The 26,341-nt window shown below is 44.6% G+C and overlaps 1 protein-coding gene across 3 annotated transcripts in view; it reads left to right on the top strand.

Moving 5' to 3' along the window:
* CERS1 (ceramide synthase 1) overlaps nt 1–26,341 on the top strand; it is a 113,808-nt gene that overhangs the window by 45,122 nt on the left and 42,345 nt on the right. For all 3 annotated transcript variants that reach the window (XM_044285486.1, XM_044285493.1, XM_044285500.1), the window contains 2 exons: nt 1,287–1,446; nt 24,030–24,210. In XM_044285486.1, the coding sequence (XP_044141421.1) occupies nt 1,287–1,446; nt 24,030–24,210 (341 nt within the window). The remainder of the gene's footprint in view (nt 1–1,286; nt 1,447–24,029; nt 24,211–26,341) is intronic.

Below are 26,341 nucleotides of genomic sequence, written 5' to 3'. Positions count from 1 at the left end.
AGCACAAAAATATGTGCCAAAAACCTCGTCTTATACTCGAGTATATACGGTAATAGTTGAGAAATAGAAATTTGGAAATTTGCTAATTTTTTAAAATTTTTGGTAAATTTGGTATTTTTTTATGAATAAAAATGTTTGTTTTTTTTTTTACTTATTTTTACCACTGTCATGAAGTACAATATGTGATGAGAAAACAATCTCAGAATGGCCTGTATAAGTAAAAGCGTTTTGAAGTTATCACCACATAAAGTGACACATGTCAGATTTGCAAAAAATGGCCTGGGCAGGAAGGTGAAAACAGGCCCGGGGTTGAAGGGGTTAATATGGGTCCGGTTCTAGTGAAAAATTCTGTTTGCAAACTAAGCCAGCCAATAGTTGGCATACAGTCAGAGAAGCGTCTATCCCTGCACCAGGTTTATCATCCAACCTGAGAACCTGTGATATATCTGGTGCAGGTCTAGACGCCCTGTCTAAGCTTACACCATCTATAGGTTTATATGTGAAACAGGCAAATGTTTGCATGATCTACCATGGCCTCTAACACGTTATAAAATCTGAAGAAAGCTCACGATGAGCTTTTGTATTGACCGTCAGTGCTGTGTTCCATGTTTATATCTCCTAGTAGCTAAATCCTAATTTTAGACCTAGGTCATAGAGCAGCACAGGGAAACTGCTGAGGGATACAAGAGGTATGATTACCTCCAATCCTAAACATAGCTAACAGACCGAAGACCCCAGAAGCTCCCTGGATTTCCATCTTATGTTCTTTCAGTCACAGAATTTGATGTGTGGAGTTTGTAACGTACATGTATGAATGTGGTCTTCATACATTTACCATGCTCTCAGAGGACTTCTGCACCAAGGGGGAGATTTATCAAAACTGGTGTAAAGGAAAACTGGTTTAGTTGTCCGTAGCAGCCAATCAGATTCCACCTTTCATTTTCAAGAGGAGCTGTGAAAAATGAAAGGTGGGATCTGATTGGTTGCTGTGGACAACTAAACCAGTTGTCCTTTACACCAGTTTTGATAAATCTCCCCCCAAATCTTTTGGGTATAAAGCTAATTACAAATAAAATGATCTCTGTAGTTCTGAGCTTGTTTTCTGCTTTCCGTCATTATGTATGCTCATTTGTATAGTTCTAGACCGAATGCATTTAGAGCTTTCAGAAACCTCAGATGTGCTACATAACCCCACAGGTTCATCCAGCAGATTTATGGACACATAAATATTCCATGACGTCCGTTCATATTAAATGCATTAACAAGATTTCTGCCTTCCCCTACAGCCATTTAGTAAATGGTGTCACCTGCGGCCAAGAGAAGCAGAAAAGGTCCCAGAGAGTGTGTGGAAACTCCTCTTCTACAGCTGCTCGTGGTCTTACTGTTCATACCTCCTTTTCTTCACTGAACATAACTACTTTCATGACCCCCCTTCTACGTTCCATGGTATGTAAGTGCATATTATTAAAAGAGTTCAAGGGGGGCCTGGATGTATTTCTGGAATGTAATAATATTACAGGCTATAGCTACTAGAGAGGGGTCGTTGATCCAGGGAGTTAGGCCTCATGCACGACCGTATGTATTTTGTGGTCCGCAAAAACGGATGACCGTGTGCATTCCGTATTTTGCAGAACGGAACAGCTTGCCCCTAATAGAACAGTCCTATTCTTGTCCGTAATGCGGACAATAATAGGACATGTTCTATTTTTTTGCGGAACGGAAACACGGACATATGGAAACGGAATGCACGCTGAGTACTTTCTGTTATTTTTGCGGACCCATTGAAATGAATGGTTCTGTATACGGTCCGCCCAAAAAAAAAAAGTGGAACAGACAGGGAATGAAAATACGTTTGTGTGCATGAGGACTTAGGGCTCATTCCCATGAACGTGTGCTGCCCGTTGCCATATTGCGGATCCGCAATACATGGGCACCGTTCCGTGTGCATTCCACATCACGGATGCGGACCCATTCACTTCAGTGGGCCCGCAAATCCAGAGATACGGAACGGAACATTACGGAAGCACTACGAAGTGCTTCTTGGTGTTCCGTTCCATGCCTCCGCACCGCAAAAAGATAGAACATGCTCTATCTCTTTGCAGAGCGGACAGATAACGGAGCCATTCAAGTGAATGGCTCCGTGATCCCCATGCGGCTGGGGCACGGTAAGTGCCCGTGCATTGCGGACTGCAATTTGCGGTCCACAGCACGGACTTCACACGATCGTGTGAACAAGCCCTTAGGGCTCATGCACACAACAGTATTTTGCGTTCGGTATACTGGCGTTTTTTTTAGTTCAGTATGCGGTACATATACGGAACCATTAATTTCAATGGTTCAGCAAAATAAAACTGAAGTGTCTCCGTGTGCAATCCGTTTCAGTATTTCCGTATTTCCATACCGTGAAAAGATAGAACATGTCCTATTCTTGTCCGCAAATCACGGTGCTTGGCTCCATTCAAGTCAAAGGGTCCGGCCAAAAAACGGAACACATACGGAAATGCATCCGTATGTCTTCTGTATACGTTCCGTTTTTGCGGAACCATCTATTGAAAATGTTATGCCCAGCCCAATTTTATCTATATAATAACTGTATACTGTGTATGGCATACAGAAAAACGGAATGGAAAAACAGAAAGAAAACAGGAACACAATGGAAACAAAAAAACTAAACTACGGATCTGTTAAAAACGGACCGCAAAACACTAAAAAAGCCATACGGTTGTGTGCATGAGCCCTTATTCTGATTGCCTGATTGCAGTTCGGATGGAATTTTTTCCCCTTAAATGAAAATTGGCTTTTACTTCACAGTTTTTTTTTGCCTTCCTCTGGATCAACTTCCAGGATGACAGGCCGAACTGGATGGACAAATGTCTTTTTTCGGCCTTATGTACTATGTTACTATTCATTATGGAACAAAGAGCATTTTCAGATTTGGTAAAAAAGATGACACAGGGGCACATTTATCAAGCTTGTCTGTTTTTAGGCTTTCAATAAGACAGGCGTATATTCTTCACCTCTTTGGGTGAGATTTATCATTCGGCCTCTTTCACACTACCGTTTTTTTTTTCCGTTTTGCGGTCCGTTTTTTGCGTTCCGTATACGGAACCATTCATTTCAATGGTTCCGCAAAAAAAACGGAATGTGTTCCGTATGCATTCCGTTTCCGTATTTCCGTTTTTCCGTTCCGTTGAAAGATAGAACATGTCCTATATTTGGCCGCAAATCACGGTCCGTGGCTCCATTCAAGTCAATGGGTCCGCAAAAAAAACGGAATACATACGGAAATGCATCCGTATGTCTTCCGTATCCGTTCCGTTTTTTGCGGAACCATCTATCGAAAATGTTATGCCCAGCCCAATTTTTTCAATGTAATTACTGTATACTGTATATGCCATACGGAACAACGGAACGGAAACGGAACCACAACAGAAGCAAAAAATCGGAACAACGGATCCGTGAAAAACGGACCGCAAAACACTGAAATGGACATACTGTAGTGTGAAAGAGGCCTTACGCATGAAAAGTGGCATTAAAAAGTCGCAGGTGCGACTTTTTTATAAAATTGTCCCATCTCCCCTTTTTTGCCATCCTCGCCACTTTTCTAAAAAGGGGGTGTGGCCAGACACATCAACAAATTAATCTTCATTTACGCCATTTTTCTAGCGTAAATGAAGACAGAAATCTACTGCAGGTCTGAGCTGTTGTAGACTTCTGATTAGGTGCATGGACTACAGGTGGATGCGCCTAATTTATGACCAGGCCTACGCTAAATATGGTGCAACTCACCACTTAAGGCCTCATGCACACGACCGTTGTGTGCATCCGTGGCCGTTGTGCCGTTTTCCGTTTTTTTCGCGGACCCATTGACTTTCAATGGGTCCGTGGAAAAATCGGAAAATGCACCGTTTTGCAGCCGAGGCCGTGATCCGTGTATCCTGTCCGTCAAAAAAATATGACCTGTCCTATTTTTTTGACGGACAACGGTTCACGGACCCATTCAAGTCAATGGGTCCGTGAAAGAACACGGATGCACACAAGATTGGCATCCGTGTCCGTGATCCATGGCCGTAGGTTGCTTTCATACAGACGGATCCGAAGATCCGTCTGCATAAAAGCTTTTTCTGATCTAAGTTTTCACTTCGTGAAAACTCATTTCCGACAGTATATTCTAACACAGAAGCGTTCCCATGGTGATGGGAACGCTTCTAGTTAGAATACACTGCAAACTTTGTACAAGACTGCCCCCTGCTGCCTGGCAGCACCCGATCTCTTACAGGGGGATATGATAGCACAATTAACCCCTTCAGGTGCGGCACCTAAAGGGGTTAATTGTACTATCATATTCCCCTGTAAGAGATCAGGGCTGCCAGGCAGCAGGGGGCAGACCCCCCCCCCCTCCCCAGTTTGAATATCGTTGGTGGCACAGTGTGCCCCCACCATCGCCCCCCTCCCTCCCTCTATTGTATTAAATCGTTGGTGGCACAGTGTGCCAACCACCATCGGCCCCCCTCCCTCCCTCTATTGTATTAAAACGTTGGTGGCACAGTGTGCCAACCACCATCGGCCCCCCTCCCTCCCTCTATTGTATTAAATCGTTGGTGGCACAGTGTGCCAACCACCATCGCCCCCCCCCCATCCCTCTATAGCAGTAACATTGGTGGCAGTGTGCGGTCTCAACAGTAGAAGATTCATACTTACCTGCTTCTTGCTGCTGCGATGTCTGTGTCCGGCCGGGAGCTCCTCCTACTGGTAAGTGACAGTTCTTTAGCAATGCGCCGCACAGACCTTTCACTTACCAGTAGGAGGAGCTCCCGGCCGGACACAGACGTCGCAGCAGCAAGAAGCAGGTAAGTATGAATCTTCTACTGTTGAGACCGCGCACTGCCACCAATGTTACTGCTATAGAGGGAGGGAGGGGGGGGGCGATGGTGGTTGGCACACTGTGCCACCAACGATTTAATACAATAGAGGGAGGGAGGGGGGCCGATGGTGGTTGGCACACTGTGCCACCAACGATTTAATACAATAGAGGGAGGGAGGGGGGCCGATGGTGGTTGGCACACTGTGCCACCAACGATTTAATACAATAGAGGGAGGGGGGCCGATGGTGGTTGGCACACTGTGCCACCAACGATTTAATACAATAGAGGGAGGGAGGGGGGGCGATGGTGGGGGCACACTGTGCCACCAACGATATTCAAACTGGGGAGGGGGGGGGGGGCTGCCCCCTGCTGCCTGGCAGCCCTGATCTCTTACAGGGGAATATGATAGTACAATTAACCCCTTTAGGTGCCGCACCTAAAGGGGTTAATTGTGCTATCATATCCCCCAGTAAGAGATCGGGTGCTGCCAGGCAGCAGGGGGCAGTCTTGTACAAAGTTTGTAGTGTATTCTAACCTGAAGCGTCCCCATCACCATGGGAACGCCTCTGTGTTAGAATATACTGTCGGATCTGAGGTTCACAAAGTAGCTCATATCCGACAGTATATTCTAACATAGAGGCGTTCCCATGGTGATGGGGACGCTTCAAGTTAAAATATACCATCGGATTGGAGAAAACTCCAATCCGATGGTATAAAAGAACTCCAGACTTTACATTGAAAGTCAATGGGGACGGATCCGTTTGAAATGGCACCATATTGTGTCAACATCAAACGGATCCGTCCCCATTGACTTGCATTGTAATTCAGGACGGATCCGTTTGGCTCCGCACGGCCAGGCGGACACCAAAACGACTTTTTTTTCATGTCCGTGGATCCTCCAAAAATCAAGGAAGACCCACGGACGAAAAAACGGTCACGGATCACGGACCCACGGACCCCGTTTTTGCGGACCGTGTAAAAAAACGTTCGTGTGCAGGAGGCCTAAAACAGAGGCAGAAAAGTATGCCAGCTCTGGAGTGGAGTAGAAATTAGACAGTTTTTACGTCTAAGGCTACTTTCACACTTGCGTTTTGGCTTTCCGTTTGTGAGATCCGTTCAGGGCTCTCACAAGCGGTCCAAAACGGATCAGTTTTGCCCTAATGCATTCTGAATGGAAAAGGATCTGCTCAGTTTGCATCAGTTCAGTCTCCATTCCGCTGCCTGCAGTGTTTTGCTGTCCGCTTGACGCAACTGAGCCAAACGCATCCGTCCTGGCACACAATGTAAGTCAATGGGGACGGATCCGTTTTCTCTGACACAATTTGGCAGTATGGGTAACCATCCGATCAGCCCAAAAAAACTGAACGGACGCAGAGAAAAACAACTGTCGTGTGCATGTAGCCTAAAACAGCTTTTTTTATGCCTAAAAACAGGTGCAGACACTATAGTAAATGTGCCCCAGTCCCCTTATCTGCAAACTACCATATCTCAACAGAAGCAATGGTACTTTTTCATGGTACAGAGAGAATGGGGCACATTAAAGTGTCGCTGCCTGTTTTCATGAGTAAAAAGCCTGTTTACGATTGTCTTATTTTTTTAAAGGGTTTCTACCACTTCGCTGCACATATTTAGCTGTCAGACACTAGCGATCCGCTAGTGTCTGCTCTGCCCAACCATCCTAATATAATTGCTTTTGGGGCAGCCGTTTTGCTAAAAAAAGAACTTTTATTAATATGCTAATGAGCCTCTAGGTGCTATGGGGGCGTCATTAGCACCTAGAGGCTCCGTCTACCTTCAGAAACTGCCGCCGCCCAGCGCGTCCCTCCAGCCCGCCCATCTCCTCCTGAATGCGATCCTCGTATGTATTCTGCGCATGCGCAGTGAATGTCTGACAGCTTCCCTGCTCAGACATCTCCACTGCGCCTGTTCCTCGGAGCACTATGGCGTCATCGCGCAGGCGCAGTGGAGATGTCTGAGCAAGGAAGCGGTCAGACATTCACTGCGCATGCACAGAATACATACGCTCACAAGGAGGATCGCATTCAGGAAGAGATGGGCGGGCTGGAGGGACGCGCTGGGCGGCGGCAGTTTCTGAAGGTAGACGGAGCCTCTAGGTGCTAATGACGCCCCCATAGCACCTAGAGGCTCATTAGCATATTAATAAAAGTTCTTTTTTTACCAAAACGGCTGCCCCAAAAGCAATTATATTAGGATGGTTGGGCAGAGCAGACACTAGCGGATCGCTAGTGTCTGACAGCTAAATATGTGACACCGAAGTGGTAGAAACACTTTAATCTCATTTACCAACAGTTTTTGCGCCTGTTTTCGAGGCATTTGCTCCTTTTGTGCCTATTTTGAGTGTTAAGATTTAATTTCCTGCCTACTTATGAAGGTGCTCCTTAGGGCTTATTTACACGACCGTATGAATGGGTCTGCATCCTTTCTGCAATTTTTTGGGTCTGCATTCTGTGGCCCCGCAAAAAAGATTGAACATGTCCTATTCTTGTCCGCAATCGGACAAGAATAAGCATTTCAATAATGGGCTGCTCTTTCCGTTCCACAAATTGCGGACTGCAAAACATGGTGCGCTCGTGTGAATGCGCCCTTACTTTGAGCAAGATTTTGTCGTAAAAAACGTCTAATTCCTACCTCACTCCAGGGCTGGCGTACTTTTCTGCCTCTGTCTTGAGTGGTGAGTTGCGCCACAATTTGCCTACTTTCATGGAGATGTACACCAGAATTTTGCTCACTTGCACTACATTTTCATGTGCATACTATTTAGACCAGTATTAGTGAATTTGAATCCTGTCTTACAAGATAATGACCACTAGATGTCAGACTTAGGCCTCTTGCACACGACCGTATGCCCTCCGAGATATAAGGCCATATGTCCCAGAGCGGCATTGGGCATTGATCAAGCGCACAGGAGCGCACAGCATCATAGATTACAATGATGCTGTGCACGTCTGATCGCTCGCAGGACTATTGTCCCGCACTCATAAGATCATATGAGTGCAGGACAATAGCACTGCGGGCAGCCTCACGTGCACAGCATCATTGTAATCTATGATGCTGTGCGCTCCCGTGCACACGATCAATGTCGCGCTGGGACATATGGCCTGCTCACGGACCTTATATATCGTAGGACATACGATCGTGTGCAAGAGGCCTTAAAGGGTAACGGTCATGTTTTCATCAAAAAAATACATTTTAGCATATGTTACTTCTGCAGCAGCATTATGCATAAAGCAATCTGTAGTTTTTTCACAAACCACTGTTTTCCTTGAGTTATGGCTGTTTAAACATTTACAATATGAGGACCTTCTCAAGATTGCTCCTCTGCCAGTTCTCTGAGGTTCTCGGTTGCTGCATACTGTAAAAAAACGCATTTTTAATCACCCTTCTCGCTATCAAGTAAAAATAAGGCCGCTCTTTACCCGTCCTCTTCACTTTGATTGACATACTGCCTAGAGGCGGGGATCGCGCAAGTCTCGCGCATGCCCGGTGCACTCCATGTTACTGCGCGATCCCGTCTCCGGCTCCCGCAGTCAGCCGGCAGCTTTGTTCTCACTGCGCATGCGCCGGCCATTTCAAGTGTGCGCGTGCGCCCACCGTTTCTTTTGAGGTAATATAATATTTGGGCCCCTGGATAATGTGCCTAAATAGTGTAATACCTGATGCTGGTGAGGTTCTCCTGCGCCTGAAGCCAGTGATCACGCTGCGGACAATAAACGCCGGGTATGCGCACACACTTGAAATTGCCAGCGCATGCGCAGTGTGAACAAAGCTGCCGGCTGACTGCGGGAGTTGGAGATGGGATCGCGCAGTAACATGGAGCGCATCGGGCATGCGCGAGACTTGCGCGATCCCAGCCTTTAGGCAGGATGTCATTTAAAGTAAAGAGGACGGGTAAGGAGCAGGCTTATTTTTACTGCAAGGAGGCTGTTGCCTCCTTGACTTCAAGCTGACTCTGAAGATAGCGAGAAGGGTGATTAAAAATGCGTTTTTTTACAGTATGCAGCAACCGATGGAAGAATGAAAAACTCAAATCATTGTGAACACACTGGGGGCTACTGTAAGGTAATGATGTCGGTTTTATATCTGTTTTGGAGGTGACAGGTTCCCTTTAATGAAAGCTGTTATTTTAAGGTAATTACAGATCTTTTGGCAATCATTGACAGAATAACTCAGGTATACATGCCTAGCTCTAATAAACTAGCAAATAGCAAAAAAAAAAAATGACAGTTACTCTTTAAACCAATGACAAACCAGATTTAATTACGGATAATAAATGAGGTGCAAATTGAAGACAGACTTTGCCTATGTGCCTGTTTTTTTACTCCAAAATAATGGCAAGCTAAGGCTAGTTTCACACTAGCGACAGGGGACTCCTGCAGGCTGTTCTGGCGGATGAACAGCCTGTTGGATCCGGCCTGACGCTAGTTCACGTGTGCCCCCGGATTGCCGCTCCGTCTCCATTGACTATAATTGGGGCTCAGTTTCGGCGGCGGCACGGCAGAGCACAGCGAGAGGCAGCCGGACTAAAAGGGCCCCAATGTCCACGGAAAATGTGAAAATTTGATGCATATAGGGGGAGATTTATCAAAGGAGCTGTGAAAAATGAAAGGTGGAATCTGATTGGTTGCTATTGGCAACTAAGCCAGTTCTACGTTACACCAGTTTGATACATCTACCCCATAATGTCTGATTTATAAACCTTGGCATGTGACAGGCAAGGATGAGTTTACATGTAGATCATCTGGGGTTCCTACACCCTCCACCCTCGCCGATGAGATGTTCGGTATAGCTGTGTCACCGGAAGTTGACGCCAAAGCTACACAGCACTATCAACATTGTAATGGCGGGAGCTTACTACTACAGCGCTGAAGTCATGACATCATATAATCCCCCTCCCCGGCTCTCCTCATCAGAAAGTTAGAACCCAGCACATTTGCAGCAGTCACTTAAAGGGGTTGTATAATTTCAGAAAAAAAAAATCAAAGAGCAGCAGTATGGTCCATTTTATCCCGGTGTACTGGAAAGCAGCATCAGCTACTTGATACAGGCAGACTTTGGACTGGGCTCCCCTTCCCCTCCTACTCCAGAAGAATTATACTTTGCCACGGATTGTCACTCTATGCATTGAAATGTAGATCAGTGGGGTAAATATGTGGCTTTTCCACATTCAAAATGAGAATTCAGTGGATTTGAAAACTTGTAACATGCTCCAAAGGAATTTTTCTGCTATATGGGAAAGGGTTAAAACTCTATCCCAATGTATTTTACTGCAGAAGGCTGTGGATTGGCGGTACAGAAGACGTACTGCAAATCCACTGTACTGCAAATGCCTCCCTCCATGTTTGTTAAAGGGGTTTTCCGGACGTTTGATTTTGATAACCAATCCCTCATAGTGGGAACATGTGTCGAGCGCCAGTATCTAGGGATCACTGTTCTAGTGGCTGTAATAAAAAATCTTAGCAGGGACCTTTTTTGAGACGAAATAGAGCCCGGGAGGATGGAGAGGAGTGCCACTTGAGGAGAATTGTCAACTTGTTTTGGAGAGATTTTATTAAAGGCTTGGAATACTGAGTCCCAAAAGGGTTTAATTAAGTCACAACCCCACCAAACATGAAGCATCGTACCTCTTTCCCTGCAACATCGCCAGCACAACTCCGACACTGAAGGGAAAATTCTATGAAGTCTAACTGGGTACCTGTACCACCGGGATAATATCTTGTAATTCTTCTCTTTAGCGGCACAAGCCATAGAAAGCTTATGAGAGTACAGGAATGCTTTTTGACGATCAACTTCTGCTATGGTAATACCTAAATCTGATTCCCAGCCACTTATAAAATTAGGGATGTCCTTGTGTGAGCCTGTTGGAAGAATCTGATACAGGTGGGAAACGAGGTGAGTCAGAGGAGAAGATACTATGAACAGTTTTTCAAACTCTGTGAGTGTGGCTCCGAAAGAACACTGCGCCCCCCTGGACAAAACAAAGGATTTAATTTGCTCATATTCTAACCAAGAGATCCGTGTATCCGGAAATTTAGCGGAGAGAGATGAAAGGGATGGGAATGTACTCCCTTGCATCAAGTGGTGAAAGCGAGGGTCATCTGCGATCCCCAAACCCAAGAATGAATCCCTACCCATTCCAGCAGGAAATGCTGGATTATGGAAAATAGGGGTAAGCGGGCTAAGTCTTCTGATACCTATCCCTTTAAGGGTTAATGAATCCCATGTTTTGATGGTATGTTGCAATAAGGAGGGATGGTTAGAAGACTGTGGGCGGTCCCCAGGTGACAGCCATGAAATATATTTGAGAGGGAGGGAACACAAATTTAGTTCTAAACCTACCCATTGAACTGCGGACATTTAACACCTAAGATGACCATGTAGTCTGACAGGGCAGGAGCGCTTTTCCCGGGCAGAGATTGGTGAAAGCGTTCTATGCACGTAATGAGCCTGTACTAGGCTTCCAGGCTCATTACTTGTATATTACAGTTCAGGCCAGCAGGTGGCAGCACTGAACTATAATATACCTATTTCTGTATAGGATAAAGGACCAAATTCCATTTGATGATTGCAAGTTGGGGTCCAAAATGGGGTCAAAAAAAGTTTTTAGTTTTTTTTTGATTACCCCTCTTTCCCCAAAATAAAAATAAACAATAAAAAAATAACATCATGGAAATCGCCACGTGCAAAAACATCCGTGCTGTTAGAATATAAAAAAAGTATCCCATACGGTGAATAGCGTAACAAAAAAAACAATAAAAATGTTGCTGTTTTTTCATCACTACTTCCCAAAGCAATTGAATAAAAAGTGATCAAAAAGTCACACACCCCAAAATGGGATTAGCAAAAATTACAGATCGTCCTGCAAAAAATAAGCCTTCTCTCATCTCTGTAGACATAATTATAAAAAAATGATGGGGGTCAGAACATGGCGATGACAGAGGACTGCCAGGGAGAAGGAGACGCCGCCTGAGAAACACTGCCATCTCCTCCTCCCTGTACCGATGCTATTGATTAGCATACAGGGTGCCAAAACAGAACAGGTGGCTCAACAGAGCAGTGTATCTGAAAAAAACTATTGCCCTATAAAATCTAGTAAACATGCCCTACAGTACCAGGTACTGATTTTGAAAAGTCAAAACCGGTGAAAGGTTCTCTTTAATCGCTCATACTTACCGTATTTTTCGGACCATAAGGCGCACCGGGTTATAAGGCGCACTATCAATGATCGCCTGCTAACGCGTTTATTTCCATATATAAGGCGCACCGGGTTATAAGGCGCATTAAATGAAACAAAACTCTGATACGGTACGGTAAGTCAAATTTTATTCAACTCTTTCATAATAACCATAAAATGGTCTTTAACAATAACTCTCAACATTGTTCAGTAAAATGAAATACAAACAATACACTAACTTTTTCACTTTATTCTTCTCCCGCAAATCCATCAAATTCTTCATCTTCAGTGTCTGAGTTTAACAATTGGGCGATTTCGGCATCAAGCACGCCAGTATCCCTCTCATAATTCCCATCATTATCCGAGTCAGTCTCGTTGCTGTTATCGGTACTTACCGGTAGCTCTTCAGTGATAATTCCAGCCTTCCTGAAAGCTCGGATGACACTGGAGACTGATACCTCCGCCCAGGCATCCACGATCCACTGGCAGATAGTGGCGTAACTCGCCCGGCGTTGCCTCCCTGTGTTGGTGAATGTGTGTTCGCCTTCTGTCATCCAATGCTCCCACGCAGCTCGCAATTTAGCTTTAAACGACCTGTTGACACCAATATCTAGTGGCTGGAGTTCTTTGGTTAATCCACCCGGAATGATGGCAAGCACCGAATTAGTTTTCTTCACTTTGGCTTTGACAGTATCGGTCAGATGGGCGCGCATGGAGTCATAGATCAATAGGGACGGAGATTGGTGGAAAAAGCCATCCGGTCTCTTGACGTAAACCTCTCCCAGCCAATCACTCATCTTCTCCTCGTCCATCCAGCCCTTCGGGTTAGCCTTGATGATGATGCCAACCGGAAACTTTTCTTTTGGCAGAGTCTTCCTTTTGAAAATTACCATGGGTGGTAGTTTCTGGCCATTAGCCTGGCAACCGAGAACTACAGTGAAGGATGACTTCTCGTTTCCTGTAGTGCGTATAGATACTGTACTGGTCCCTGTTCTCTCGACAGTACGGTTTACGGGGATATCAAAGGTAAGGGGGACCTCGTCCATGTTGGTGATGTGTTCTGGCCGGATCTTCAATTCATTGATCTTGCTCTTGCAGTAGGTACGGAAAATGGCCAGCTTTTCTTGGTAATCCTTTGGCAGTTGCTGTGAGATTGTAGTTCTTGTGCGGATGGAGAGATTACGCCTTTTCATAAAACGGAAGCACCAAGAGGGACCTCCTCGAAAGTCGTTGATCTCCATGTCGCGTGCTATTGCTGTTGCTTTGAGTCGAATAGAGACAGTAGAGACACTTCTACCTGCGGTTCTCTGTTCAATAACCCACTGTTCAATTTTGTCCTCCAACTGTGGCCATCTTGCTTTGTTTCCTCGGAAACTCAGTTTGGTCTTCTTTACCTGGCGCAGGGCATCTTCTTGCTTCCTCCACTTCCGTACCATTGATTCATTAATGTTGAATTCTCTCGCAGCTGCTCTATTTCCATGTTGTACTGCGTGTCTGATAGCGTTAAGTTTGAAATCCGCTTCATAAGCATGTCTCTTAACAGGAGCCATTTTTAGGGCAGCGAGTACCGGTATAGAAAATGAACGAATGAATGCGCACACCCCCTGACTACAATGGCCGTAATGCCCAATCCAAGCAGTGCAGCTTCCTAGGATTACCAATTCTAGGAAGCTGCACTGCTTGGATTGAGCATTACGGCCATTGTAGTCAGGAGGTGTGCGCATTCATTCGTTCATTTTCTATACCCGCTGCCCCAAAAATGTCTCCTGTTAAGAGACATGCTTATGAAGCGGATTTCAAACTTAACGCTATCAGTCACGCAGTACAACATGCTGGCCGTGCTAAAACATTTTGACACATATCAGTGCTAGGTCAGAAAACGCCATACATTAGGCGCACCGCATTATAAGGCGCACTGTCGATTTGTGAGAAAATTTAGGGATTTTAGGTGCGCCTTATGGTCCGAAAAATACGGTATTACATCTCGTGAGGCTCGTTCAATTTGATTTGCATTAACCACATTCAGTATGTCATTCACTCAGTTTAATATAGGCTTCACAGATCGGAGATAAGTATTCCTGAAGGCTGCCGCATCAGTAGATTTCTGAAGAGAACAGTCACACTGCTTGACCAGACCAGCACCTCACAGCCAGAAAATACAGTACCTTCAAGAGGCCAGAGGCAGCACATATTGAAGGCCAGCTGACACCCTCCATCACTACTGGCTGATTAGCACGACTCCAGCAAAGTGGTGTGTATGTGAGCGAAAGTCCATCTGGCGGCTTTCTGAGAAGTGCAGTCTGCCAGCAGTGGCACGGGCCCCACTTCAGTTCCAGGTCTGGTCACAGTTGCATCCCCTGCGACTGCGATCATTACACCACAGAAGGCTATATGAGCCGTTAAAGTAGCTGTATGTCATTCAAGGACTTCATAGATGTATTTCTTGTTCTGTGTATGTATATATATATATATATATATATATATATATTTGTCTGTATGCAGATGTATATTCTGATATGCCACAGCATACCAACTGAACCACAACATCTTTTATATATACTTATTGACAAAAAAATAATACACCAAGAAGGAGTTGTTGGAATGGAATGAAACTTTCTATGTGTGAATGTAATGATGATATATGTACCGTTTTTTTTCCCTATAAGACGCACCGACCTATATGACCCCCCGACCTCAGGTCAGACCCCCAATGTTAATCAGACCTCAGCTGACAGCCCCAATCAGACCCCCAATGTTAATAAGACCCCAATAAGACCTCAGATCAGACCCTCAATCGGACCTCAGGTCAAACCCCAATGTGAATGACCCCCAATCAGACCCCAGATAAGAGCCCCATGCCTCTCATCAGCCCCCATATGCTTTTCATCAGCCCCCATATGCCTCTCATATCAGCCCCTATATGCCTCTCATATCAGCCCCCATATGCCTCTCATATCAGTCCCCATGTCTCTCATATCAGCCCCCATGCCAAAGAGCATATAAAGTAAAAAAAACCACTTACCTCTCCTGCTGTGGAAGCTGCCGTTCCTCTCCTCCAACTCTCACTCCTGCTCTTCCTGCCGCCAGCTGTGTAGTGAACCGGCGCACACAGCGTGCGGTCAAAGAGCTGCCTCAAGCTGTGCACAGCCACAGCACAACTGATAGCCGAGGACCAGAAAGTGGTGAGTACAGAGCCTTCACTGCTTTCCGGTCCCCAGGTACTAATGAGCGCTTCCATTACTCGCCTCATAAGACGCTGGGGCATTACCCCCTACTTTTTTGGGGGGGAAAATGCATTTTAAGGGGCGAAAGTGATTACAATATTAGAGAGTGAGGTTATGTTTATTGGGGAAACCTGTACAATTGAAAGGAGGATCTAGTACCTTGTTGGGCCACCTGTAGCCTGGATACAAGATGAGATATGGTTAATCGTTAGACATAGAGGCATAGAGGTTCCTTATGGTATCCTGTGGAACTTTTGCCCAAAGATGTTGCAGCTGGGCTTGTAGATCCTGCACACTCGTAGGATGCTGAAGCTGGTGTCCTAGCAGGTCCCATAAATGCTAAATTGGTGACAAATCTGGCGACCGGACAGGCTAAGGAAACATTCCTGCAAAACCTTTGTTATGTGTTTGACGAGCATTATCCTGCAGAAAAATGCTAGTTGGAAGCCCTGCCGTGAGAGACAACACATAGATGCATGATGTCCTGCACATATCGCTTAGCTGTTAGTGTCCTTCGTATCACTACTAGGGGAGACCAACTGTCGTATGTGATGGTTCCCCAGATCATCAAACCAGCAGTAACGGCCATGTGCCGCTCCACAGCAAAGGGAGGATGAAAATGCTCACCATGAGGCCTCCATACTGGAACCTGACTGTTGTCGGATCCCAAACAGAACCTGGATTTGTCACTAAAGATGATATGGTTCTAGTCCATAGCAGTCCAGGTTTCTCGTTCACGACATTACGACAGGCTGTCAATGGCAAGTCAAGTAATGAGTGTCATGACACCAAATTTCCTTCTCCTAAGCACCTGGAAATGGTCCGGCCAAAGACAGGGTTGTGTACTGAAGGTGCCACCTGTGTCAGGATTATGGACAATGAAATTGTGGGAGCTGCTCATGCTTATCAGTGGCTACAAATGATCTTCTCTACTGGTGGTCTGTCTGGAACGTCCGGAGCCTGTTCGTCACGTGTGTGTCCTCACGTAACCACTGCTCCAAGCACCTCCTAACAGCCAGGTCAGAGCGGCCTAGATGGCGGGCATTGTGTCGAAACGACCATCCTGCTTCTCTCAGTCCAATAATGCGACCCCCCTCAAAGTTTGTCAACAGGGCAAAATGTTTACCGAGTGTGTCATAGACTTTCCTCTATCAGTCAATGATCTCTCACCAAAAGTTACACTACCCAAAAGTAGAGCAGAGGATTTATGTAACAATGTTGTATAGTATACATTACCCTCTTTACTATGCTACACTATACTTCACTATGATGTCATACCACAGTGTAACTTCCACATCGAGATATGATATAGGTGAGGGATGTTCAGTTATTCTGGATTAAATATGAATTATATTATTGGATATTATATCACTTTTGCCTGTCACACTCTGTGATTAATAAATCAGACCTTATTTGCCTCAAATGTTTTAGTGCTGTGGATATTCTCTCGGTTCTCATTATTTCTAGAATTGGCTCCTTTCTCAAAATGTCTTGGGATTTTCTGTTGAGTGGTCATATTTAATGAAGCTGGAAGATAAGGGAACATGTCACGTTGAATATAGTGTAAAGCAGGAGGAGCTGAGCAGATTGTATATAGTTTTATGGGAAAAGATTTATTTATTCATTGATACCAGTGCTCATTCTGGGATTTGAGGTCAAGGAGGTGGACCTATCAGTGATTGATAGCTATCTCTGCATGTACAGTCTTAGGCCTCTTTCACACTGGCGTGTGCGGCCCATTGCCGTATTGCGGGCCGCAAAATGCAGGCCGCAATACACGAGCACAGTCCGTAGGGCAGCTGTAGCCAATCGCGGGCCTATTCACTTGAATGGGTCCGCAATCCGGCAGTTCCGCAAAAAGATAGGACATGTTTTATCTTTTTGCGGAACGGAAGTACGGGACGAAACACCACGGAAGCACTCCGTAGTGGTTCTGTAGGGTTCAGTTCCGTGGTTCCGTTCCGCACCATTCCGCATCTCCGGATTTGCGGATGTGGTGCCCCATAGAAATGAATAGGTCTTTATAGGGAAGGCTGTCAGTCATTGATAGGAACGTAAATGAACTCCAAGTTATACTAAATCTTTTCCCATCAAACTGTATATCAATCTCCTGCTCTATAACAAGCAGCCTTCATCTTACAGTGCATTTTCATGGTGACATGTTCCATTCAGGAATCCTCTTTCCCACGCAGCACGGCTGTTGTGGTCAAGTGTCCAGGACATCTGGCACTTAAAAGATAGAAACTCACCGTGATATGTCGCAAGTCAACTGTGACTCATCGTTCACGTCATTCCTGTATCAAAAGCATTGTGTGAATGGCTGGACAGCTGTCAGACCTGTGCTCTTGGCAGAAAAGGTGTTGCCTTGAATAGTTTCAAATATAATTTGACACCCTTCGTAGAAGAGTTCACCAGTGAGCATGCAGTGGTAGGCGATTCCTTCACAGATGGTTAGTTTCCCTAGAAAAAAGAAATGCAACAGCCCTCGAGGAGTTCAGATCCTTCACATAGACTTTACTGAGTGTATGGCCTCTTTCATATGAGAGTGTCCAGTGTGGAAAACATGTTCCTTGTAGGAGCCTGATTTCCCGCTGATTTCACAGGATTGCACAGCCTTAGGGCTCGTTCTCACGAACGTGTGAAGCCCGTGCCCGTGCTGCGGACCGCAAATTGCGGTCCGCAATGCACGGGCACCGTCCGTGGGGCAGCCGCATGGGTATCGTGGACCCATTCACTTGAATGGGTCCGCGATCCCTCCGTTCCGCAAAAAGATAGAGGATGTTCTATCTTTTTGCGGTGCGGAGGCACGGAATGGAACCCCAGGAAGCACTCCGTTGTGTTCCGTATACGGACCGTGTGCGTTCCGTATACGGAACCATTCATTTCAATGGTTCTGCAAAAAAACGGAATGTACTCCGTATGCATTCCGTTTCCATTTTTCCATTTTTCTGTTCCGTTCAAATGTAGAACATGTCCTATAAGGCTCCATTCACACGTCGGAATTGTGGACCCATTCATTTCTATGGGGCCACACTATGTGCTTCCGGAACTGCGGATCCTCACTTCCGGGTCCGCAATTCTGTTCCCGAAAAAAATGGAACATGTCCTATTTTTGTCCACAATTGCGGACAAGATTAGGCATTTTCTATTAAGTGCCGGCGATTGCGGAACGAACATTGCCGGTGTCTGTGTTTTGAGGATCCGCAAAACACACATTGACGTGTGAATGGAGCCTTATTGCCTGCAAATCATGTTCCGTGGCTCCATTCAAGGCAATGGGTCCGCAAAAAAAAAAAAACTGAACACATACGGAATGTACTCCTTATGTCTTCTGTATCCGTTCCGTTTTTGCGGAACCATCTATTGAAAATTTTATGCCCAGCCCAATTTTTTCTATGTAATTACTGTATACTGTATATGCCATACGTAAAAACGGAAAGGAAAAACTGTACTGAACCGGAAGCATTACTTAAGGAAAAACAGATCCGGGAAAAACAGCCCACAAAACGACATACGGTCGTGTGAACGAGCCCTTATAATGCTGTTTTTTCTGCATGACCTTGCTTCTACTGAATTAGGCCTCTTTCACACAACAATTTTTTTTTCCATTTACGGGCCGTTTTTTGCGTTCCGTATACGGTCCGTATACGGAACCATTCATTCCAATAGTTCCACAAAAAAAAAAAGTGTATGCATTCTGTTTCCGTATTTCCATTTCCCTCACAGAATTTACCAAGGTGTCCAGTGAGCATTTTGACCCTATAGGTGTTGTGCAAACATTTATGCACAGCAGATGGTGCAAAGTGAAAATTGCAATTTTTCCACAGTACCAGTGTGAAAAGTAAGCCCTCTTATTATTATGCTGTAGGGTTGTTTCGATACCAAAATTTTGATTTGGTTTCAATACCATAAAAAAGTATTGCGATACTCTATACCATTCGATACCATGCAAAAAAAATAAAACACCCAAAAAAAGCTGCGTGCATTCCGCATTTTATGGAACAATTTTTTTGGGGGACAAGGTGACAAAAAAAAAATGGCGAATCGTGCAGTTTTTATTTTTTCTGTTACGGCGCTCGCCGCATAGGGCATTTTTAAAATATTTTAATAATTTGGACGTGGCGATATGCAATATGTTTATTTATTTGTTTATATATTTTTATATTTAAAATTGGGAAAGGGGTTAATTTCTACTTAATATTTTGGTTTTTTTTTTTACTTTTTTTTTTTTATTTAATAACTATTATCCCCCCCATTAGGGGCTAGAACCTGGGATCTTTAAATCCCTTGTCCTATTCACCCTAATAGAGCTCTATTAGGGTGAATAGGACTTCACACTCTCCCTGCTGCTCTGTGCTTTGTGCACAGGGCAGCAGGGAGCTTACCATGGCAGCCAGGGCTTCAGAAGCGTCCTGGCTGCCTTGTTAACTGATCGGAGCCCCAGGATTACACTGCTGGGGCTCTGATCACAACTGCCACTGGACTACCAATGAGGAGGAGTGGACTGTGGAGGGGACCCTGTGGCCATTGCCACCAATTATTTTAATGGTGGGCACTGCGCCACCAATGATTTTAATACTGGGGGGTTGAGGGGAGGGGGCGCACTGCACCACCAATGATTTTAATACTGGGGGGTTGAGGGGAGGGGGCGCACTGTGCCACCAATGATTATAATACTGGGGGGGAAGGCGCACTGCGCCACTAATGATAATTAAAATTTAATACACGAGGGGGGTGCGGCACCCGAGGGGTTAACTGCCGCTGATCGCAGCTCCCCGCCTCCTGGATTTGTATTAAACATTTACTTTCATTGGTGGCGCAGTGCGCCCGCCCCTCTCTCCTCATTGGTGGCAGCAGCGGCACAGGGGGAGGGAGATAGTGCTTCCTTCTCCCCTGTGCTGCTGAGGAGAACACAGAGCACGCTGAGAGCAGTGCGCTCCATGTTCTCTGATACTAGACTGCGCAATAGCGAAGCCTAGTATCAAAATAAGGCAAATCCCGGTATCTAGGTCGATACCAGACAAAAGTATCTATTGGGTATTGAAAATTCGATTCCCAAAACAACCCTATTATGCTGTGCTTCATGGTTTTATAAACCTGTAGGGTGTGGCCCTAATTTTTTTCCTGATCATACAACATGGTTCAGAACACCATGTGGATTTAAGGCCCAGTGTGTTGATTTACTCAGCTTGTGCTGACAACTGCAAGGTAGTAAAATAAGAAGTGGAATCCCCGAGAAGTGACCTGATTTTGGAAACACCCCTCAAGATATTTATTAAGGGATGGAGTTACCCCACAGGTGTTTTGCAAAAATAAATGTGCAGCGGACTGTCCAAAGTAAAAATTGCAATTTTTCCACAGAAATTACATTTTAGTGCCCAATATGATGTGCCCATCGTGTGCCAGTGTGAAGAGTAACCATCTTATTATTATGCTGTGCCTCCCTGTTTTAGAAATATCCAAGATGTGGCCCTAACCTTTTGCTTGAACATACAACAGGGCTCAGGAGTAAAAGAGCACCATGTGCATTTGAAGCTCTATGTGGGGAATTACGTTGCTAGTGCTGATGACTATAGAGGTTCTGGGGTGAAATAATAAATGGTACCCCTGAGAAATTACCCCATTTTGGAAACTACACCCCTCAAGATATATTTTTTGCCCTATAAGATGCACTTTTTCCCCCCAAAGTGGGGGGCAAATGTCAGTGCGTCTTATGTGGTGATTATTATTCCATTAGTATAAGAGGACTGGGAAGCGGTAAATGCAGTGCTCCCCAGGCTCTGTACGCACAGATTCCTGGTCCTCAACTGTTCGCTGTGCTGTTACTGCACACAGCGTGAGGGCATTGGCACACTGTAACCACAGCGCAGAACAGGAAGAAGAAGAAGAGCGCTGGATGTGAGGAGCAGCAGTGGTGTCCGGAGCAGGAGAGGTGAGTTAAACATTTTTTTTATCTGAGCATGGGGGGGTCATTCACATGGAGGTCTGATCTAAAGTCTGTTTAGAGGACTTATTAACATTGGGGCTCTGTTCTGAGTTCTGATTAACATTAGGGGTTGAGCTGAGGTCGGATGAAAAATATTTTTTCTTACTTTCCTCCTTTAAAACCTAGGTGCGTCTTATGGGCATGTGCGTCTTATAGGGTGAAAAATATGGTATTACTTTGTTGACCAATAAATCGCTGTTCTGGCATAGTTTTCTTCATGGAGTTCACCTGTTGGGGTACAACGTGTGATATTTTCGCAGAGCAGGTTGTTAAGGATGCAGCGATACCAATTAAGTCTATTTTTTTTTTTTTTAGTGTTCACAATAAAAGCATTACTGAAAAAAATGTGCCACCATCTTTTGAGAGCCATATTTATTTTTTATTTTTTATTTTTCTGACTTTTTTTTTTTTGTGGGGGGAGGTGACGTATTTGACACTGTGATTCAGTCATGGCACCAGTGAATGGCCTCCTAAGAACAGAGGGGTTATTAGATGAGCAACTGACTCCTTTCACTCTCTACTCTCACTCCTTTGCTGGAAAAAAAAAAACTCCCCCTATCATATGAAACAATCAGGGAGCAAGTATGTTCTCTGATTGATGGGGTAAGGGGGATTGCAACCCTCCCTGTGGGGACATATACTGTACAGTTTTACAGGGAAGTAGGATCTGTGTCTGTCATATTCTCCCTCCAGCCTTTCAGCATGTCCCCTACTTCCCCCTCTCCTCCTCTATTCTGGCTGAGATCACAGCTGGCTGAAGGGGGGAAGGCTGCTTTAAATTTTATTATCTCAGGATCCAACCAAGATTCTTCTGCTAGCTGCCATAACACCAGAGATACAGCCTTTAGATATGGGGTTGGAAGTGAAAGCTGCAAGTTTATGCAGCCCTCACTGGGAACCACTTCTAATGGCTGTAACAATTTTTGGCAGCCAGCATGCTCCTGGTCTCATTTTAAAACTTAAATTGTCAGCTTTTAAACAAGACTAAGATCTGAACTGTAGCTCAATTTTGACCCAAGAAAGAGACCCCCTCTCTGCAGCCACACACCGAAAACACAGTTAGTTCAAAATAGTATTGTCCTTTCCTGCTTGAATGAACTGTGTTTCGGCTGAGCTGTTGGAGAGGTTAAAGACCTTGAAAGGCATTGGGTACAGTCCTTGGAGACCTCAGAGTGTTATACACAATTTTTCCTTTCAAGCAGGGAACCTTCAATTTAGGCCAAATTTATTTGGACAGAATCCAATATGACAGCCGTTATAGGAAATTTGCTAAACAGGACAGAACCATGCCCATGTAGGTTCAAAAATGGCAGTAATATACGTTGTATGTAAATTAACCCACCCTCCTTTTGTGCAATTCAATATTCTATATTAGGGCTTTTATTGTCATATGCATTTATGAAAACACATTTGAGAAAGCCAAGTGTGTTTACCACTGCTTCTTTCATAGAGCTTTCAAGTTAAATTCACCCAGAGAGTCCTAGTGCTTAATTTCTAGTATATCACTAGTCAATTTTCATGAGGTCTACACCATTTACAATGTTTTGACACATATACAATTCATCAACTGTGACAATCATCTTCCTTTTCATGAAATAAGTCTGGTGTGTGGTCTCTTTCATGTTGTTAAAATTAATGAATAGGCATATGATCATGTAACAGTATATTTATAATGTGTTATTTTTCTAAAATCTGCTTAGTTGCCAGGTCCCTAAAAGTCACTTTTAGCTCTAATTTAAATATATTGTAAGCAACAATCACCCTATGTCTTAGGTTATTGTGAGGCATCAGTAAACCTTTTCGACATCCTCTTCAGCCCCAGTTAGAAACCAAGTGTGGGCACAGTGGCTCAGTGGTTAGTACTGGTGCCTTGCAGTGCTGGGGTCCCGGGTTAAAATCCAACCAAGTACAACATCTGCATGGGGTTTGTATGTTCTCCCATGTTTGTGTGGGTTTCTTCCCACGCTCTGAAGACATACTGATAGGCAGTTTAGATTGTGAGCTCTATTGGGGACAGTGAGAGATGACAATGTCTGCAAAGCGCTGTGGAATATGTCAGTGCTATATAAGTGAGTAGAATAAATAAGTGTGTTCAGCCTCTAGATATGCAAAGCTAGTAGAGAAAAGCCCCAAAAGATTTGCAGCTGTAATTTCAGAGAAAGGTGGTTGACTTAGGGGGGCTGAATACAAATGCACGCCACAATGTCCAGATTTTTTTTTTCTATAAAATTTTTTGAAAGACTATGTATCCTTTTATTTTTTTATTTTTACTTACTTCGTGCATACTTGTTAGTCATTTACATAAAATTTAAGTATGTAGCTGTAATGTGAAAAGTTAAAGGGGTATGAATACAGTTTTTTTTTAGGGACTGTAAGAATATGTCTTAAATAAGTGTCTATGAGCTGTCAGGAGTTCAGAGATCAGGGCTATACATTCAGCCTTCAGAGTAGCTCCCTGACCGATTAACTGTAAAGCAGAAGGAATGGTCTGTAGATACTCTTTGAAATTGAAGGTTGTAGAACAAAAAACAGTTGAAAATGTTTAATAACGACCAATTGAAAAAATGCTTTTTAGCCCAAATTGTGTAAAAGGCAATACTAAACTAAATTCCATAGTCTTTAAGCATGGCACCTTTATGAATTATGTCACATGAATGTGTTATCTGGTTTTCTATTCGCATTATTTTCCCACTGTAAATTACAACTCATTTGCTGATAACGTTTTTACAATACAATTTCGTTTTCTCTTTGGTGGAGTTTAGGTTGGAAGTCGGGAGTAGCTGTTCCCAAGGAAATCGCCCTTGTGTATCTCATCCAAGGCAGCTTTTATGCACACTCTACTTATGCAACTTTGTACATGGACGCATGGAGAAAAGACTCAATTGTAATGATTATACATCATGTGGTCACTTTTACTTTAATTTCTTTCTCATATGCTTTCCGGTGAGTACAGTTCTTCATTTTCTATCTGTTAGGGTAGGTTCACATCTTTTGCACCTAAATCCAGTAATCTATTCCTGCAAATGAGCAGACTCCCTGCTCCGCCAGATCCCAGTTAATATAGTGGGGTCCGACGGGTATGCTTTTCAGTGCTTTCCTGCAGAAAACTGGCATTCATGCTGTAAACCCACCGGATTCCATTATGATGAATGGAGATTTGGCAGTGTCCAGCTATTCCCAATACTGCAAGGATACAAGCCTTACCTTGTTCCATTTGAAAATTTTAAACCATTAGACACAAACCCATTTTACCGCACTAAGTCATTGAGCCTAGAATAAAATGTAAGAATTGCATTAATAATTGGTTCTTCTAGACCAGTGATGGCTAACCTTGGCACTCCAGTTGTGGTAAAACTACAACTCCCAAGATGCCCCGCTTGCTTGGCTGCTCTCAGAACTCTATAGAAATAAATGGAGCATGCTGGGAGTTGTAGTTTCACCACAGCTGGAGTGCCATCACTGTTCTAGACTATATTTCTTTAAGACTGCTCGGAGGAAGCCCTAGTGCATGCTAAACACTTTCTCTGCTTGTAAAGGTAAGGGTAGGTTCACACTAGCGTTAGGGATTCCGTTATGGCTTTCCATTATAACATAGTTATAATGGAAAATAACGGAATGCCCAGACAGAATGCTAAACGGAAGCCTTTAAAAGGCATTCCGTTTGCGTTCTGTCCTAATAGAAGTCTATGGGAAAGCATAACAAATCTGTCTGGGTCCCGTTATGCAGGACGAAAAACAAAGTCCTGTTGACAGGACTTTGTTCTCCGTCTTGCATAAAGGGACCCAGAAGGATCCGTTTTGATTCCCATAGACTTCTATTAGGATGGAAAGCAAACGGAATACCTTTTAAAGGCTTCTGTTTTGCATTCCGCCACAATACAAGTCTATGGGCAGAAGAACGGATCCGTCCTTCCGTCTTATGGATTCCGTTATTTTCCGTTATAACCATGTTATAACGGGAAGCCATAACGGAATCCCTAACGCTAGTGTGAACCCACCCTAAGAGTGCACTGGGGCTACTCCCTCTTCCTGCCCAGTCCACAAGATCCATTATCCTCCAAGTTGCATCCCTTGATTATCAAAGCCAAATTGGTCCTTCCTCTGAAATGAGATATCTGATTACAGAGTTCAACCGCTTAGTCAGTATACTGGTGAAAATGCTTATTTGTCCATTTGTGACATTTATTTTAAGTACTCCTAGGGGAATTTAACATGTGATCATTGGATTGCTTCTCACATAGACTGCAAAGATTTAAAGAGGTTGGGTTCAGTTCAGGGCTGAACCCGGATATCACCTCTTCTGTATTAACTTAATATGTATGAGAGGAGCATTGGAGCATTTCCTTCCTCCGATGTTCCCCTTTGCCTCACTGCATTGCGCAGAGCAAGTCACTGTTTGTTGTGAGCCAGTGACATACTGGGCTTCACAACACTGTGCTAGGCAGAGGCTTCCTGCTAGCAGTGAGCCCGGTGACACTAACGGCACAGATAGTCGATGTATAGTGCTGCCATAGTCTCTATAGGAGGTGGGTACTATGCTACTTTGCATAGTACCCACTCCGAAAAGAGCTTAGGGAATCGCTATACACCGCCTATCTATGTCCTGACATCACTGAGTTAACTGCCTCTGCCTAGCATAGTGTTAGGAAGCACAGTAAGTTACCGGCTCACAACAAACAGGGGCTCGCGCTGCATGATGCAGCGAATCAAAGGGGAGCATCGGAAAAAGGAAATGCTCCGATGCTCCTCTCATACATACTAAGTGATTACAGAAGAGGCGATATCCGAGTACAGCCATGAACCCAGACAACCCCTTTAACATTGATGGGGAGAATTTATTGGAGATCACTATGTTCCCATGGAGCCCTGCCACAGGCAAGGCTCCAAAGGCTCCGGTCCTTCAGAGGGCCCAAGGTTGTCTTGGCAACCATACAGCTCCCTTGATCGCTGTGCCGGGTTGCCTCTTAGGTGCTGTGGTCGTACTTGATCATGGCATCTGAGGGGTTAAATACCCATGATCGCCGTTATCGCCTATCACAGCCGTTGCTTCTGGGAGTCTGCTAAACAGCAGGCA

Source organism: Bufo gargarizans, chromosome 1 (assembly GCF_014858855.1).
Source record: "Bufo gargarizans isolate SCDJY-AF-19 chromosome 1, ASM1485885v1, whole genome shotgun sequence".
NCBI lineage: Eukaryota > Metazoa > Chordata > Amphibia > Anura > Bufonidae > Bufo > Bufo gargarizans.
The sequence above is the reverse complement of the archived record's forward strand: the minus strand, read 5'-3'. Positions and strand labels throughout refer to the sequence as shown.